At 42.6% G+C, this 18,135-nt stretch overlaps 3 protein-coding genes across 3 annotated transcripts; all 3 read left to right on the top strand.

Moving 5' to 3' along the window:
- Nucleotides 1-818: 818 nt before the first annotated feature.
- BDB00DRAFT_791854 (uncharacterized protein) lies at nucleotides 819-1,325 on the top strand (the record flags this gene model as incomplete). The annotated part of the gene is made up of 1 exon (XM_053121066.1): nucleotides 819-1,325. The coding sequence occupies one exon, from the start codon at nucleotides 819-821 to the stop codon at nucleotides 1,323-1,325; it is 507 nt and encodes a 168-aa protein (XP_052974775.1).
- Nucleotides 1,326-4,944: 3,619 nt separating this feature from the next.
- BDB00DRAFT_772419 (major facilitator superfamily domain-containing protein) lies at nucleotides 4,945-6,977 on the top strand (the record flags this gene model as incomplete). Its single annotated transcript, XM_053120039.1, has 10 exons — nucleotides 4,945-5,033; nucleotides 5,124-5,340; nucleotides 5,449-5,511; nucleotides 5,615-5,754; nucleotides 5,866-5,963; nucleotides 6,018-6,122; nucleotides 6,201-6,294; nucleotides 6,391-6,551; nucleotides 6,639-6,721; nucleotides 6,819-6,977. Coding segments are annotated over 10 exons (1,209 nt in total), but the record flags the coding sequence as incomplete, so codon positions are not given.
- Nucleotides 6,978-7,247: 270 nt separating this feature from the next.
- On the top strand, nucleotides 7,248-12,689 carry BDB00DRAFT_877393 (transcription factor/nuclear export subunit protein 2-domain-containing protein; the record flags this gene model as incomplete). The annotated part of the gene is made up of 9 exons (XM_053127610.1): nucleotides 7,248-7,589; nucleotides 7,693-7,820; nucleotides 7,898-8,070; nucleotides 8,198-9,323; nucleotides 9,398-9,499; nucleotides 9,583-9,857; nucleotides 9,938-11,510; nucleotides 11,588-12,424; nucleotides 12,503-12,689. 9 exons carry the CDS (start codon nucleotides 7,248-7,250, stop codon nucleotides 12,687-12,689), a joined length of 4,743 nt encoding a protein of 1,580 aa, XP_052974777.1.
- Nucleotides 12,690-18,135: the final 5,446 nt, after the last annotated feature.

Here is an 18,135-nt window from a genome sequence, read left to right on the forward strand (position 1 = left end):
GAAATGCCATCATAGATATGATGCGAATGCATTATTATTGGCACCCGAAACGAGCAGCAGTTGTATTTTCGCGCTGTGGAAGAAATGTACACTTGTGCGTGGATATCGCCTTGCCTGATGCTTGGGTGTATCTTTATAGGAGATGGTAAGCTCCTGAATGGTGGGTTAGATGGGCACGAAGCAGCATTCCCGAAAGCTATCCCGTTGGCAAAAACCACGATGATGATCGAAGCTCAATGGAGGGTTTTTAAGAGAGAATTCCTTATCAATACGCGCAGACCGCGATTGGATATGCTTGTGTGGATTATCCTTGAGAGGCAGGCACCCATCGTACACAACAATTTTTCTTTGAAAATTGTCAATCGTCGCGAGACATTGGATTGGGAAGCTGCATTCGCACGTGAATGGCGCAAGCTAAAAGATCGTAGTGGGCAACAACGGCAAAATGTGGACACACACCACCATGTATCGCTGGACCGCTGGACTTGTGGTTGTCCGTCCTTTGCTGCTAGTCGGTTTATGCTTTGCAAACATTTGATCAGTCGTTATCACCGCGCCAATCCCTGTCTCTCAAGCCCGTTTGCAGCACACGAGTATTACATTCATTATAGTTCTTTACCGCCTTTTGTACAAATAGAAGAAGTAAATTTATTTTTTTAATCTGCCACCAAATGAGAGACAAATATCGTATTTAGCTATTTGTAGCCTCGTTATTATCTTATGGTTCAGTGGAAATTCCTGACGCTATCCTTCCACCACCATCACATCCGCCATCAGCATCAGTGCCAGCACCTACTACTACGTCTTCTGTGCCAGCTATGCAATCAACTGTTTCTCCGTCTTCTCTTGTACGTACTTCGCCAGTTAGACGTGACAATACAGAGCACAACACACGCTTGGCAACTCTTCGTCCTACCTCGTCTGATGTAGTCAGTTCTTCTGACTCAGAAGATGAACCTTTATTGAATCCACGTCGACTGCGCCAACCGCAACAACAACAGCAATCGCAACCACAACCACAACTACAACCACCCCTGCCTGAGGAAGACGACCATGATTGGGCGAGCCAGCGTGATGCGGAGCAAGGGATTGCCGATACTCTTCATGAGTTGAATGCAGGAATCAATAATTATCGTACGATCCTTAGAAGACGACAGCGCGAGGTAGTCGACCGCAAACGCACTCGTACCGATAGAATCGACAAATATTTGACAGTAGTCGGCCGGTATCGAGCAGACGAACAAGACAAAGAACGTGGCGTGACGACCACCCATTCACTCGCTATCTCTAGATTCCATTATAGTTTCCATTTATCTCGACCTTAGATTTCTCTTTTATTATTCATCCATCTATCTCAACATATTTACATAGCTTACTAAATTTCTCTACCTTGATCACAAGATCAAAAGTGCTTATATCAGGAGTTGCACATGTCATGTTACGAAATTAGACAGATACAGAGAAGATATCAGCATGGACACTGCAAGAGATTGATGCTAACTGTCCAGGGATGGAAGGCTCCATGAAAAAAACAACATTTTATACATGATGCAGATAAAGAAGTTGAGATAATATAACAGAAAAGGCTACAGTACATAGCGTGCTATTTTATATAGTGTGCGTGCGGACATAGTAATAGTAATTTCATAGTTATTTATCAATCAGAGCTTGATTAGCATTGTATTCTGAAAAACGGATTTTGGTTCGGTTACATGATTAACCGACCGGAGAAATTAATTTCCGAAATCGGGTTTCCGCGATTTTTTTGAAACGGCTTGGTAGGCGCGTGATCGATATATTAAGTGGCAAATTCATGAGAGTTGGAAATTCGTGTAACACCAAAATGTGCATGGATAAAGGAATGTCCGCGGAGTGAGTTTTTCCTGGTATACGTTAACTTTCACGAACGAAAAAAAGGGAACTTAATGTTTGAAATTTGAGGGGTGTTCATTGTATTCATTTCATAACGCCTCCTAATTTTAAAAAACTACAGTGAGTTGATTACTCAGGCAACGGTGTTTGTCCCTGCTTTATGTATTGGTCTCTGTCTCTGTCTCTGTCTTGGTATTACCGTAATGGGTGTTTCAATGCTTCCATTTGCGACGACATCTCTTAACAACAAGTTTGGCGGCTCTTCGTACATGAATTATTCATCATTTCTCGCCCTGGCTGTACGAGTCTGTCAACACTTGAAAGTTGTGACAACATTGTTTTGGCTTACCATGATATTTCACAAACACACGTATATTGAGACGTATCGCATTTTCGGTTTCATCTGTCTTGGAATGTACGTCGTCACTTGCATCACAGTATATTCTCGCCACAAGAAATACAAGGACGTTGAAGAAAAGCAAAATGGTGATGCTGAACTACAGCAAAAGTACATCGGAATTAGAGGTTGTAATCTGATGCTTTTTGAAGCCTTAAATTCTTAAAAGCTTTCCAAAATATTTTGTAGTTGATAATAACAATATCAAACCTTGCTCGACATATATAATTCGCAGTGGTGTCACGCCAATATTCAATCCTCTCATTTTAGCCGTCCTCAAGATCAATGATGAGTACTTTGACCGCAAAGCTCTAACATAGGACTGTCGGTTGTAGATTACAGATATAATGTAAGTACCCAGTAGATGATAAACACGCGAGACACTGATTGTCATGTGTTGTTAATGCCGTAACTTCTTGAATCCATCGTGAATAAGCTCGTACATCATCTATGCTATAACTTTTGTATTACATTTCTTTCCAAATACATACGGCTATTATTGATCCTTTAACATGGCTCGGACTTTCATCAACACTAGAGAAGCAGTCAAGCTTTAACGATATAACATAAGGGGATTACTGGACGACAACACTTCGTTGTATTGATATGATAAGTCTTATAAGACGGTGGCCTAGCCAAAGCAGAAGAGAAGGTGTAATCATATTGTTAAGCACATTGAGATAAATGTGTACGTACAGTACGTATTAGGGAATAATCACAGAAGCATAATGGAAGTCAACGTCCCTTTAGACGTATCAAGAAAGAGTTCTTGCCTTTGAATTCATGTTAGGAATATTTGGAAGTTGCACTGCGTTGGTAAAACTCTGAATGATGATACCAAACATTTTGAAGTGCCATATGCTGTGTTTGGGCACTGTCCAAATATAGCATATATTTGCAAAAAGAAAAATCATTGGTGCTCTAATGTCATACTCGTTCTCGCGTCGTCTTCACCCCCTATTTATACAAAAGGTGTTGTCTCCGTTGAGCAGGTTTATAATGCTAGGTACATCTACCATTATAAAACGAAATCATTTGTAGGTGCGCAACTCCGTAGTTTTATACGCAAACGCTTATGATACCTTAATGAAAACAGTTAACCAATCCATGGTAATGGCAAGGAAGAGGAACGGAGTGAGAACGGAATCACCGTTACATCCAGCAACTCCGTTTTCCTTCGGAAACATTACAGCGAATGAATGATTTGCGTGTTCATTTTAAGGATCAAGATTCCACGATGATTCTATTTTTTGATGTCGTATGTCGTACAACCGGATCTTCTAGATATAATGACTTGCTTAACCTCCATTATTAACTATCACACTGAGGAATGTCTTTCATATATGAGGCTGAAGCTCAGGCAGTGTATAGAAGACGTTATACATCAATGACATACCATTACAAGATAGTTTGAGTATATAGTTTAAAATATGAAACCTAAGCTACAAGCGGCGGTAATTATAGTCCTTGTCAGTAGCAGTAACAGAAGCTTTTTTTTAAGTTAACGAAAGTGATCTTCGTTCGTGATCGGAAAAAGCTTAATTTATTTTTGAGGGCGTGCGCTATCTAGCGTGGTTGGAAAATCATGCGTGGTTTGCAAAAAAAACAAAAGTTGCCATTTCAAGGAACTCAACAAAGTCAGCTGAACCATTCAATGTGTCTGCTAAGTGGTACAACAATGGTCTTTCTTTTCGTTCCGTTCTCCACTTATTATACCAGAAAGGTCCAGCCCTTGTTTTCCTTAACTTAGAACATTATCATGAAAGCAAGACACAGAGATTATTTCAAGTTTACTTTGGTGGATTATTATGAAATGGCACGATGCCAAACCGAGAACTCAATTGTTGTTTTCTTGAGAGGATGACTATAAGAAAGTATACACCGGATGAGTTGTTATTGAGCCACTTGACGATCAAAAAAGAGTGAATATGAAAGCGGAATCGCCGAAAACGGAGACACCATTCAAAGTTTATCATTGTGCCGAAAAAATGCGAAACAAAAAACAACATGTGGGTAACTCCTTTAGAAATAACATACACATTCATTAACTGTAAATCCTATCATCAATAATCCTTTTACTGTACATTCATGCCTTGGCCCCAATTACCAGCTACCTTATATTTATCCGAGCCATTTATGGCACATCCAGAACGCAAAACACAACAACCATCTATACTGACAGCACGTTCGCGACTTCTACACACCGAGAAACAGCTTGCTAAATGATATCCAATAAAGGAAGTAAAAATGAGGAACCAATGGCGATGGCATTGACGGGGCAATTTTTTTTTCTTGAGCCGTATAAAAGCAAATTCTAAAAGGCTCCATGACGACGCGCATATGATTACCTACTGATAACGTCAATAACTATTGCCACCTATTCATACATAGCACCTATACCCCAACCGTCTTAATTTTTATCTATTTTATGGCTACAACAACAACAATTGCCGGAACCATTATTGAGTTTGATCGGAGGTCATCCATTACTGCTGCATCTATAGTTTCGTCGTCACCTACCGAGACAGTATCTGGTAGTTAAAGCAATCAGTTGACACGTTTCTGTATGAAAACTATTCGTGAATCGTAATAAATCATATTCTCTAATAAAACAAACAGTTACGACGCCAGTTGACCAAGTTACCAAGCCAAAATGGGACACTAACGACGGGTATGATGATGGTCCTGATGGCGGTCTAGGCTGGTTAGTGGTTGCAGGCGCTTTCCTCGGTCAATTCACTTCGTTTGGAACCTCTTCTAGTTGGTGAGTACCTACACTGTTATTTTCTGCGTTAAAGACCTCAGAAACAATGGGAAATCTTTACTTATTACATTTGCCGATATTATTATCTAGGGGTATTATGCAAGAATATTTTGAGCGTAAAGTATTTTACGATGTACCCGATGCACAGCTCCAACTTAGTTTTGCAGGCACCATTATGGAACTCATGGTCGACGTGATGGGCCCTGTCTTTCAAATCATCTCAGCTCGCTACGGGATCCGATCCGTCCTTATTCTTGGGTCGTTCTTGGGTGTTCTCGGGTTAGAAATGGCTGGATTCACCACAAAGGTAAAACATTTTTCAAACTGACAGAGCGAAAAAGCACATAATGCGCATATTGTTCGTAGGCTGTTTTGGCTGCTGCTGCATATCCACTCACTATATCATATTTATCAGATATGGCACTTGTATCTAACACAAGGTGTGCTTTTTGGATCAGGCGCTTCCTTTCTGTATGTGGTAAGTAATGAGAAATTGAAATGTAGATTTTGTTTAGGCCCATGAAAATCATTGCTATGTATTCTGGTTTATTGATAACTGTTCCCTACTTTAAACACTACAGGCGGCCATGTCTGTGCCTGCTCAGTGGTTTAACCGACGAAGAGGATTAAGCCTCGGTGTGGTATCCTCCGGGTCTGGCGTTGGCGGGCTAGTATTACCGTTTTTAATGACTGTTCTCAACAACAAACTAGGTGCTTCATGGTAATATCAGTATATCCTTCTTTATGTGCAGCTTAATCACATAATTACTAGTACAGAGTAGCGTTCAATACCATGTAAATTTAAGATGTTACTAAATGTCGTATGCAATAGGACTTACCGAATAATGGGATTTCTGTGTTTAGTATTGAATACAATCACTTGTATGCTTGTCAAAGAAAAGTACCCTCGACACAAGAAATACAAGGCTAGTAAAGAAGAAGTAAAGCAAGAGGAGCCAGCGCCATACCAGCCGGCTTTGGGAGAGATATTCAATTTTAGCGTGCTTAGAGATCTCAACTACCTCCTATGGATGATCGGTTCCATGATTTCCCTCATGGGATTTTTCGTACCTTTCTTCTTCCTTCCTTGTAAGTTACTAGATTGTCATTATGTGCTTACGTATCAGATCGTGACTAATCAATCCTATGAAAATTGTTGTGATTTAGCATATGCAAGACATATCGGGCTGTCCAGCGCCGATGGTACAGCTCTTGTTGCAGTCATGTCTGCTGGTAACTGCATCGGACGTGTTGGCGTAGGGTAAGTTTTATTTATGTACTATCTCTTTCCCTAGACTACCTTTAGCATTTTTAGGTAGGTGTATGAGCGATGCATCTGACAAGTGGACATGTGTAGGTATATTGGTGACCACATAGGGCGCTTGAACGCCAACATTCTCTTTACAATGATAAGCGGAGCCAGCTCGCTGACAATTTGGGTGTATGCATACGATTATGGAACACTTATGGCATTCGCAGCCGTTTTTGGTCTTGTTTGCAGCTCCTATGTTGCTTTACGTAAGTATAATTCATTGCTACTACAGTGAAATGCATTTATCTTCTTCGCCTTCAATGAAAATATACTAATGAATGATCAACATGCAGTCTCACCTATCACTGCTACTATCCTCGGAATCGAACGGTTTCCCACAGGTTTATCCATTTTGTTGCTTTCCAATATGGTCAGCGTAAGTAGTGAAATCAGATGCTACTCCACTTCACCATCAGCTACTTGGCACAATCGAGTTTTCCCCAGGTTTTAAATATTTATTACTACGTTCCTAGGTATTTGGTCCCAGTATTGCTTCTGCCATTGAAAGTCAGGTCCTTGTTGAGCCATACTTGACATACAAGATATTTTGTGGCGTGACATATATCGTTGGAGGCTTCTTTTTGATTATACTTAAATTCAGAATGACCCACAGTTTCATTGTCAAAATCTAACTACCACTACTACTGCTAAGAGCAAACATAACACACACATCATCCACTTGTACTTTTTCCTCACCCTTCATATTATCGTCATGTAGCATATATATATTTGTACAGCATTATATCAAAAATAAACCGTATAAAATATATATTGAGAGTGGAGATTGCTTAGTATTAGTGTCATAAGACTGCGCGGCCGCTGCGGCGCGCGAAACATAAAGAAATGGCAGCTGGCTTGATTGAATTTCGCCAACACTTTCTTTCCTTTTCTTCCTACAGCCCATGGAAATACAAGAAGAGATTGATCACGCACGTTCGTTAGCTCCAAGCTACGTTCTTCTCGCAAGCAATCCTTTGCGACGGCTAATCTCACGGGCTACGAATGAGGCATATATTGGCAAACGCCCTGTGGACAGCTTCCTTCAGCTCATGGGCGCCATTATTAAAGACGAGACCGGCGAATTCAAAGCACACAACATTAACGTTCGCATGCTGTTTATTAATTCTCACAAATCCAAGGACGCCAATCTCGAAGGTTTGCTTGAAATGAAGTCGGAAGGCGAGGCAGCAGAAAAGGTGGCTAAAAAGAAAGCCAACCTTATTGCAATGGTCAAGGGTGCCGTGGTAAGTTCTCATATATATCCAAAAGTGGCTATGTTCATTCAAGTTTCTGTGAATTCAATACTGATTTTAACGATTAATGTTTTTATTATTGTGTATAATGTAGGATCACTCGATTTTCACCATTGCCGACTGTAAAATAAACTTTTCAAGTCAACTTTTGGAAGACACCGGCTTGATTCCAAGTAAAAGCATGTTTGATCGCCGTCTTGTACGATTAAACACGTCAATGCTGTAAGTTCCTTGTTTTTATTATTACCGTCGCAACTGCGGTTCTCAGGCGCTGGCGTACTGACGATTTACCCAAATAGCTACAAACAAAACAAATTTAATTTGTTTCGAGAAGACAATGTCGGCTACACGGCGCTGGTCAACGACCTCATTGTTGGCAGCATCGACCTCCCGTATGACGAATACGGCCAAGCACCGCCTACACCACTTGATCGTATACCCAGTTTTCTAAAAACTGTTTCATCCCATATCGGTACGGCCACCTTTCTCTCTACAACTTTTCTCCTATCAAGATGATGCTTCCACTCTTGTTGCTTTTTGACCGACACAACGTTATGCTAATACCGAGACGCGTCGTCGTGTTCCTCCTCTTCTTCCAGGCATCTTCCACCTCGATCCGAATCGTGTGCTGGATGTCTTATTGGACTTCTTTATCAAGGAACTTCTCCGTAACTTTATATTCTGGATCGCGCTTTTCAAAGAGTCAAAATGGGTCGACGAATCGAACAGCAACCGCGGTAGTCCCATCATGGCGCATCTCTTAGGTTACAAGTTTGAGTACTATCAGAAGTACGAAATGACAAACTCTCCTCCGGAGCTCTACTATGGATGCGCCCTATTGATTAAGTGTGGCCTTGTCCAGCTCCATGATTTGCTGCCATATCTGCATCCCTTCGTTGATGATATGGAGGCCGCTAAAAAGAAATATATGGACCACATGAACAAGGAGATCACCACGAACACGGGAGGTTTGCTTGCTCAATTTGGCGCCCTTGGCGAGGATGGTACAACTGAACGAACCGCGCGACCTAAGGCCAAAGAAGAAGATATTAACGGCGGTGATAGCAAAACAAAATACTCTAACAACGACGTTGTGGAGCTTACGAAGGCGCTGCTCGCAATCGGCGACATTCACCACGCAATGTTGATCTTTGAGAAATACGATAAGCTCATCGATATGCACCCTGAAATTGCCTATTACGTCTACCGCTTATGCGATGTGATCCTGCAGCCTGCTTTTGAGAACTACGTCCCCGAAGAAGTCCGAGATCGCTATACCCTTCTCGAGCAACGTGCCGAGGACTCAAGGCTTGTGAGCGAATTTGGTGGCCGCGACAAAATACCAAAAATGGAACGCGTCTTGGTGACGGACTATATGAAGGATGGCACCCATGATACTTGCAAGAAGCAGCGCTTCTGCTTTTTTTATCAAAATTGGAAACAAGATCTACCGCGCTGCGAATCGATCGAAGATATTTTGAACGTGTTCGCGCCTGTCATGCGCCTGGCCGGTTACAAGATGTACCTTGCTCCCAGGCTCATGCAAAAGCTTCAAGTCGTCATTCGAAGCTTATTGGACCGCCAAGCAGAGTTACCAGACAGTAACAAATACTGCCTTGCTGTGATCCGCGAGTTTCTGTTGCCAGCCGCTTCATTCAGTGGAAGTAACCCAGGTATCAAGGCAATGGTCTGGGAACTCTTGGTGTTGCTGTCGTATCAAGAAAGGTATCGTATTTTCTCGGTTATTTTAATGCTGACTTGACGAGTGCAAAGAAACCAACTGAAATACGTTTATCAAGATGCCAACTGTACGGTGAATGGGGCAACGAATTTTACAAACGATCGATCGAATGCAAGTTACTGAAGGCACGCACAGAACGGGCTGTGAAAAGTGTTATGCAGTAAGTTTATATGCTATCTTAGCCGCAGCTATAACATGAGAAAGGATAAGGGAATACTCATTTTAATTTTCTCATGACAACAGGCGTGTGTCCAAGAACGATGTTCGGCAGTGTGGTCGCGATCTAGGCAAACTCACCAACTCCAATCCGATGATCGTTTTCAATGTCATGCTTGACCAAATCCAGTCCTTTGACAATATGGCCCCTTACATGGCTGATGCTTGCCGATACATGGGTGATCTTGCTTACGATGTCTTGGGCTATTTGATGACGGAGAAATGGACGGGCTCTCAAGGAGCAGGCCGCATGAAGAAGTCCAAGATGAAGGAAGATGGCATGACAACTACGTGGCTGCGCGGTAAGCTGATACTTTTCCTACGCGCTTAATACAGAACATTTGTCCTTTTGAACGACGTTTACTAATGTACTTCTCTATAGCACTCTCCGTTTTCACCGGTATGCTGTACAAGAAACAAGGCATCGACCCAACTCCTTTGCTTCGTTACATGAAATTCCGTTTGCGCCAGGAAGACGCCATGGAAGATCTCGTACTCTTTAACGAGTTTGTAACCAAGGTGTGTGGTATCGAAATCATCGGCAGTACAATGACGGACGACCAGATCAATGCGGCATCCTGTAGTGAAGTTGTCAAAGCGGAAGCATTTCAAGCAGTATCTCCTGACAATCGACGCGCTGGCAAACGTGTTCTCCAGCGCCTTAATCGAACGCTTCAACAAAACAACATGGCATTGGAATTCATCGTCTTGCTCCACCGGTTAAAGGAGTCTTGCTTGCAACAGACAGAGCTTTCGACAATCGCTTTAGGGGCCAAGACCGACCTTATCCATCAAACAATCAACCAGTTTTTCGAACTTTTTGCGACCGTTTTCGATGCTGATGAGTACTCGAATTTGATGCCTGATGCAAACACACTTGCAGCTGCTTATAACTTGCCTGAATACCTGATCATGCAACTGGTCCGACCAAAGACAAGACACCTACTTCAAACTACTGATTTCGACGACAATTCCGACGAGCCCCATCCCGCTTTCCGATCATTGATTGAGCAGATACCGCAGATTGTCTCTGGCAGCAACATTCTCAACACGATCACCGCAGAATTCTACGCAGTGTTTTGGCAACTGAACTTGTATGACATTGTTGTACCAGAAGCGAACTACGAGGTCTTAATTAGAAAACAACGAGATATAATCGCTGCTTGCCGTGATCCTCGCTCCTCACTGTGCATGAGCAATCGAGATGCCGTGGTCAATAAAATCGAAAAGCAAGCACAAAATACTTTGGCTAACCTGCTGGAAGATTTACCGCGACACAAGGCCCACGTCGAAAAGGTGATGCGTATGCTTCAAGCGTCACAAGCACGCTGGTTCCCAACGACCGTTGATCGCCTGCCCTTGATATCTAGTATCATCCAGCACTGTCTGTTGCCCCGAAGTATTGCCTCAGAAGTCGACGCCGTTTTCTGTGCCGAGTTCGTTTTGCTCATGCACCGTTTGGGCGTCCGCAATTTCTCCAGCTTGACGATGCTCGACAAGGTGTTATCTGAAAACCTACCCACAGCTCTCATGTCATTCACCGAATACGAAACGACTATCCATGCTCGATTCATCTACCGTATATTTGCCAAAATGTCAGAGTGGCATCAAGATGAACAGGTATATCTTGCAGGAGCGCATGGGGACAGTCTTATTGGCTTCCAAAAGAAGTGGAACGTACAATCAACAGCTCAGGGCGAAGTGGCTAGCGAGGATTTGCTAAGTTTCCTTGAATTCAAGCGTGTTACACACAAGTGGCATTTGAAAACCAGTCTTGCCATAGAACAAGCCCTTCTTTCCGGTGAACCGCACCAGATCCGAAACGCTTTCCTGATCCTGAAGCAATTTATTCCACACTTCCCGATCATACGTGAGCACGGCCAAGTGATTGTCAAGGCGACTGACGAGCTTGCAAATCGAGACAGAATGGATCATCTGAAGGTCCTCGCTAGAAGGTACAGTATATATACATATCTTGCTACCAATGCTGTGTCACTTTTATGAGTAACACTAGTGTATACTGTATATGTAGTTATCTGGGCTTAGTGGAGAAGAGCAAATCTTGTTGGAAGACAAAGAACAAGTTCCTTGGTATCGAAGAACCTGAACCTGAACCTACACAACGTAGCGTACGTACCGAACGAACAGAACGAACAGAACGAACAGAACGAACAGAACGAGGCGAACGAGGCGAACGAGGCGAACGCACAGAGCGCACGGAGCGTAACGACCGTAACGACCGAGGCCTAAATAGTGGTGCTAACACTCCTGCCAAGTCAGCAAGCCCACGGCGCGATGATAAGCACGAGTTGTCATCAACACCTAACGAACGCAAGCGTTCCCGCGAAGAACTAGCATCACCTTCACACCATAGCAATAACAACAACGCCTCCTCCAAGCGTGTTCGACACGAAGACGAGGAACGTCCTAAGCGCGATTCCAGTGATAGCCGTCATCGCAGTAGGTCCAAAGAAAAAGCGTTATTGTCATCGGCCACTCGCGAATCAAATCAACGGGAAGCAGGAAGAGAGTCTGCAGAACGAGGAGGAGGTCTACCATCGTCTACGAGGGAATATGCACGAGACATACCAAGAGATACAGGAGGACGCTCTTCAGCTCGAGAATCACCGCGCGAGTCAGGACGTGTACGGGATCCAGCTCGTGAAGCCATCCGTGAGGCTGCTCGAGACACTTCTTCACGCTTAACAACAACAGCAGCAACAGCAACAACAGCAACAACGAAAGAGTCACCATCAACCCGAGAAGTACGGACATCAGCAACTGGAGGAACCAGCAATGGTAGCCAAACACGAAAGCGTGAACGCACTGATGAAGATCGCGAACGAGACCGTACTGATAAGCGTCATAGGTAAAGAATAAAAGAAATGGCACAGTTGTGTGAACTTTTTTACGTGGTGATATTCATCATCTATCAATTTTCTTTTAGGGAGGACAGAGGCTCACGAGAAGGCAGACGAGACGAGCGACACAATCGTGAACGTGATCGAGGAGAACGTGCAGAAAGAACAGAAAGAGCTGAACGAAGCGAACGAGACAGAGGCGAACGAGATCACCGTGAGCGTGAAAGGGATCGTGATCGAAACAGAGAGAGACGACATCACCGTCGACGATAAAATATTTCACACAAATGTTGCCATGTATCCTTTACGTACCCATCCAACCTCTTTTTTCCCCACTCAACAACCGTCCATCCCAATATCAGTAACGTTCATCGACATTTTTCTGATTAAACACACCGTTCGAACATTTCTTCCTCATTGCTGCAATTCTTCTATATTGTATCGCCTAAGTTCGCATCTGCACTTAGCGATAAACTGCATAGTTAACAATGTGTGCATAGGTGTAATAGCAATTTTAATATTGCGCTCAATTAGCGCATAAGTTTGCCCAACCCAATCAGCGTGTCTATCTTTCAGAAAAAAAGAAGAGACATTGCAAAATGTTAGAATATCATCTCTTTATAGCCCTTTATATATAATGTACATCGTACCGCTTCAACGCAGACACAAGCGTTCCTGTACGTCGTACATCAGCGTCAGCGTTACATTCCGAGTAAAAAGTAGAGTCCCTTTTCCATATTACTTTGCTTTTCTTCCCGAATCCCCGTCTATCATTATTATCATTGGCTGTATAGCTACCGGGCAGCTTTGCATTCTACTTACTTTATTAATTATCGCACTCTGACAAAGCACGTCATTCTGACACCACTATCGTTAGTCTGAAAGCCCGGTAGTACAACGACATATTCTGTGTAAAGAGATTGAGATATATGGGATCGGCTTACGATACCCAGAATTATATGTATCAAGTATAAAACCAGGCATTGAAGATACGAAAAATATCCGCATGGCCATTCAACTTGACTTGGATTCACTGGGTCCTCATGTTCTCCCACCGCAGAGGTTCTAACACTCGTTACCAGACGACACCAGCACTTACCTCAGCTTGGCTCGTTCGCACATTCGATATGAAGACGGTGTCAGACAGGCTCCTCAGTAAGCGAGGGATACTGTGCACTGTCGTATTCCTGGAGTCAGTCTGAAGAAATGGTCATCGACGGAAATACTGGCAAAGCAAAGTAATTCAAAGCACATAGACCACAGCACGGCAATCACAAGATTATATTCCAGTCGAGACAGTACGAAACCCCCCGCGAGAACGAGAAAGTGTCCCTCAAAAGACTGAATCGTCGATTTGAAGGCGTTCTTCAGCAGATGTACAATTTGCCGTTATGAACCGGAGCTGCTGCTAGAAACCATATTACCGGTTATCTATATAATCCTGATGGTGTATCAAGGAGCCACACTGAGAAATCACAGGATAGAAAGTAGACGTATACATGTTATTTTTACGAGCACTGCCAGTGACAATCTACAGTAGTGTCACAAAGTGAGCACAGGACAACAATATCATTATTGTCATACACAGATATACCTTTGATACCTTTTGTTTATATCGGCTGGATACAAAAAATGCGCATCTCCAACGAGGCATATATCACAGTTGAATTATGAGTAGAACTACCGATGAACGAACAAGTTCATCTTATGCAAGTTACAGTACGAAGGATATGTTATAAAACACATATACGTACCTAGTTCGAGTTCCAGATCCTAGAACATTATTATTTGGCGGAAAGAATTTCGAGACCGCTTAGCCTGTGCATCTACGTATTTCGGTCATCGTATTATTATGATGGTGTTACTGAGAGTTGAACAAAATGCATCGGAACCGAATGGAAATCAGTACAAGGTCAAATATAATGGGCAGGAGATATTGTCAACGTAAAATTTGCTTACTTAAAGGCATTACAGTATGTCGACCGGTGGGCGATCAAGTAGGGATGTCATCAAATATGATTTCGCCAGACGAGAGTGTTTCAAAAGCATGAAAGAATGGTTGCTTGAAATACCTACTTGTGATTTATAATACTGCCCGCTTGAAGGGTTTGCATAAATAGAAAATACCAAATGGACATGTCTTGTTGACTGAGCCCGTGCACTCTATTTTTACAGTAGTTACCGAATTTGGCGTGCATGTCAAAAACGAGAATTCATGCGACTAGATTGTCTGTCATTGTGGAAATGGCTCAGCAAAAGCATAATCTATAACCATGAAGTCCATGATGATACCTATGTGTATATAAATAATAATTAAATCCTTTCAAAGAAGCTGTCTACGTAAGTACATAGTGTACGCTTCAACCAACGACATCTACTTCCTCCTAATCCATGTAGGAGAAGAAGACATGTCTTACTTGGCAAAGAATTCTTAGGGCTCCTTCAGAGAGACGATGTCGTGTGTTGACGGCAGGATATCGTGTTCGCGTGGCTAGTATAAATATACACTCTCAATAATACGATTAAGAAAATCAACAAAAAAACAGCATTATGATACGAGGATGATTCCTGGTCTTTTATTTTGTATGAAAAATATATCGTTAGGTAATAGGACATCCCGTCAATATATAGTTGATACAAGCAATATTTGCAGACAAGCCAAAGGACTATCAAAGAAAGAAGTTAGAGCAAGCCATACTTGGAGTATTTAGTAAAAGCAAGCAACAATTGAAACAATCACTCACCACTTCGTATTTCCAGAACAGATCGTCGCGGCCCCTACCCTACCCTCCCATTGCTGGGAGAACCTCCACTTTCGTCTGGGCTCCAGAACCTATCATAGATGCAATTATCCCCTCGCTCGCTCTTCAGACGTTTTCTTGTGTATATTTTGCCACTAACCGTTCTCTGTGACGCCTCCTCTTATCCGTGTACGTGACCTCACCATACTGCCCAATCCCGTATGGCTGCCTGCTACGGCGGCATGACCCTGACAGTCATCGCGTTTAGTTGTGGCCGCGCTCCACTGCATAGTCTCTACGTGTTGCCGACCCGTGCCCCGAACCTAACGTCTATGCGCGGCCGGTGGTCAGTTTATCGAGTCATTTCCAGGACTCAGCAAGCGGTCACAGGGAGTACAGGATCAAGAGGTGGGCGCAGGTCACGATTTACTGGAGAGGTGCATGCGCAATCGAACTTACCATGCTTTCGCTCTTCCACTCGCAAGGTAAACCAAAATTTCTTTCAGGCCTTCCGACAAAAGAGAAAAAGGTTAGGCATCGCCCAATCCGCGAACCAATCCTGATAAATCTTAACAACTACAGCAGCGAAAGCACGTAGAAAATCAAGTTATTAAGACGTAAATACCAGAAGAATGCTACCCTAGTTGAAGAAGTACAGAAAAAGAATAGTTACCCTGTAGTCGTCACGCATATCCGTCCGCCGCCGCTACTACTACTACTACACACGCAAAATCAACGACAATGATTAAAAGAAACGTTGGTGACGCATTCGAAAAAAAAAAACAAGTTGGAGATCATTGAAATTTGAAAGGTGTTATTTTTTTTGAATGGGGGAAAAGAGAAAGATTAGAGTAGGAGGAAAAACTTACACTGCAAAGGTTCCATAGTACACCGCGTGTGTCAGAAGCAGATTCGCCGACAAGGGTTCATAAAGAAAGCGAATTGCCAATGGAGTATGTGTTAGAAAAAAGAACTCTTTTGAAAGAGCGAGTGAGGAACTGATTGAAGTAACTCGTTCGCGCATTGCTCTACTTACACGCCCAGGTTTGTTGCCATCACGGTTCTTGTTGAAAGAGACAAGAGTGGTGATGGAAAAAACCTTTACTTGACTGTCAAATTATTGAAACAACGACACAACCATGGCGCACTGCCTAAGCCTCGCTGCTTCGCTGCTTTTTTTCTGCATGGGATATCATTAAGAGTTTACACATACACCGAGTATCTCCATGTCTCCCGGTTCGTGCCTCGTCTGCATTACACACCCAGGTTTCACCTTGGGACTGAGCTCCGCACCTTTTGCAGGTACCTTTTTTGTGTAGACGATGATTTATTGAAATACCGTTGTTGTCGGTATTTATAATGTCAGAAAAGAGGGTTGACAAACGCACTATGAAAAAGTACTGATTTCAATGTAATGCGGGCTGCTACACCGTCGGGCCAGAAGGTTGATCCTTGAAACACTTGATGCCAATGGGAGTCCCATATGTGGAGTATGGTAGTGGCGATGATACATATGAACTCTGGTTTGACCGTGAGCGGGAAGGTGTTGAGAGACCTACTGTAATGTGATCACACGTCAAAGACTCATGGTCGACAAGGAAGCGCTTTGCAGGTACCGCTATACTCGCACGGATAAACTGAAGGACCGGATGTGTCATAATCACCTCCTTACAACATAGCAATCGTTGCCATCGTTACTTTACCTCACATGCTGCTGCAGAACCCCCATGCGTAGCTCATATAGCTTTCTCTATGTATTTGTTATCAAAACACACCTCCCCTGGCTAGTAGTACCTCCACCTTCTTGTGCGCCCTCTGAGTGTAAACTTCAATTCACTTCTTGCACGATTAACCATCATCTCCTCGTTAGTGCATACTGATGAGTTGACAGCGAATTTGGCATTATCATAGTAGTCACTAGATCAACTTAGTACTTTGGTGCTTTTGTGTACCCATCGCTATACCTCTATTAGAGGAATCTCCTATGATATCTTTCTTCCCTGTGTATTTCGTTTGTCTACTTTTTACACTGTAAAGCGTCAATCAGTAGTATTGGTGCGTATTGTATCTGTTGTTTCGGCCCCAATTCTACCACTGACACAATAAAACAGACGGTTATTCTGAGACAATTTAAGTCTATACTCATCAGTACTTTAAGCGTATGTGAGAGGCGTACGCATAGATTCGTTTCCAAACACTCTGTTTTTCCGCCTTACAATACAATAATGTGAATCTTGGTGTTGTCCCACTCGAACAGTCGTATGTGGTGTTGGCTATTCCTAAATTTCTGTTTTCACATTGGCTTTTGATACGGACACTCTCTTCTATTTTTGATCCTCATCAGGTTACACTCATCCTATAAATATATACTTGTGGGGGTTGTCCGCAAGGATGTTCACTTGTTATTGCTACTACAGATCAGTCGATATATCAACAGAAGAGAACCTTAAAGGGTACATGAAAAACATCCTTAATGCTTTTCAAACTTTCTAGGATGTCTCTACACGGATGTGTTTATGCGCAGTAATTTCAATAAAGTATGAAAAGGCTCCTCAATAACAGTATACTTTGATATATATATATATATATATATATATATATATTATATTAAATCTTCAACTTCTTTCAACCTACGTTTATCACCCTACTACTGTATCCCAACACTATGGAGCAATTGATTGAAACTACTTACACCGAATAAAATATGCACTGTTACAATACGTATACGTCAAGTCCTATTAACTACATACTGTATAAGCACTAGCTATGGTGTGCATGCATTTCGCTAGAATACCTTCGTTGCTAGTTTTTCAAAAGAGAATACAGAGCGCAAACACACTAATACACTGTCCAAAGACATCATCAGATAAGATATTTGGTTAACATCAAAAGTATATACAGACAACTACCACGGCAACCAGCTAAGCATTGTAGCATAGACACAATTGTAAAGCACGGAAACACTATACTCGGATTAT

This window comes from Zychaea mexicana (assembly GCF_025766255.1).
Source record: "Zychaea mexicana strain RSA 1403 chromosome Unknown BDB00scaffold_107, whole genome shotgun sequence".
NCBI classification, from domain to species: Eukaryota; Fungi; Mucoromycota; class Mucoromycetes; order Mucorales; family Lichtheimiaceae; genus Zychaea; species Zychaea mexicana.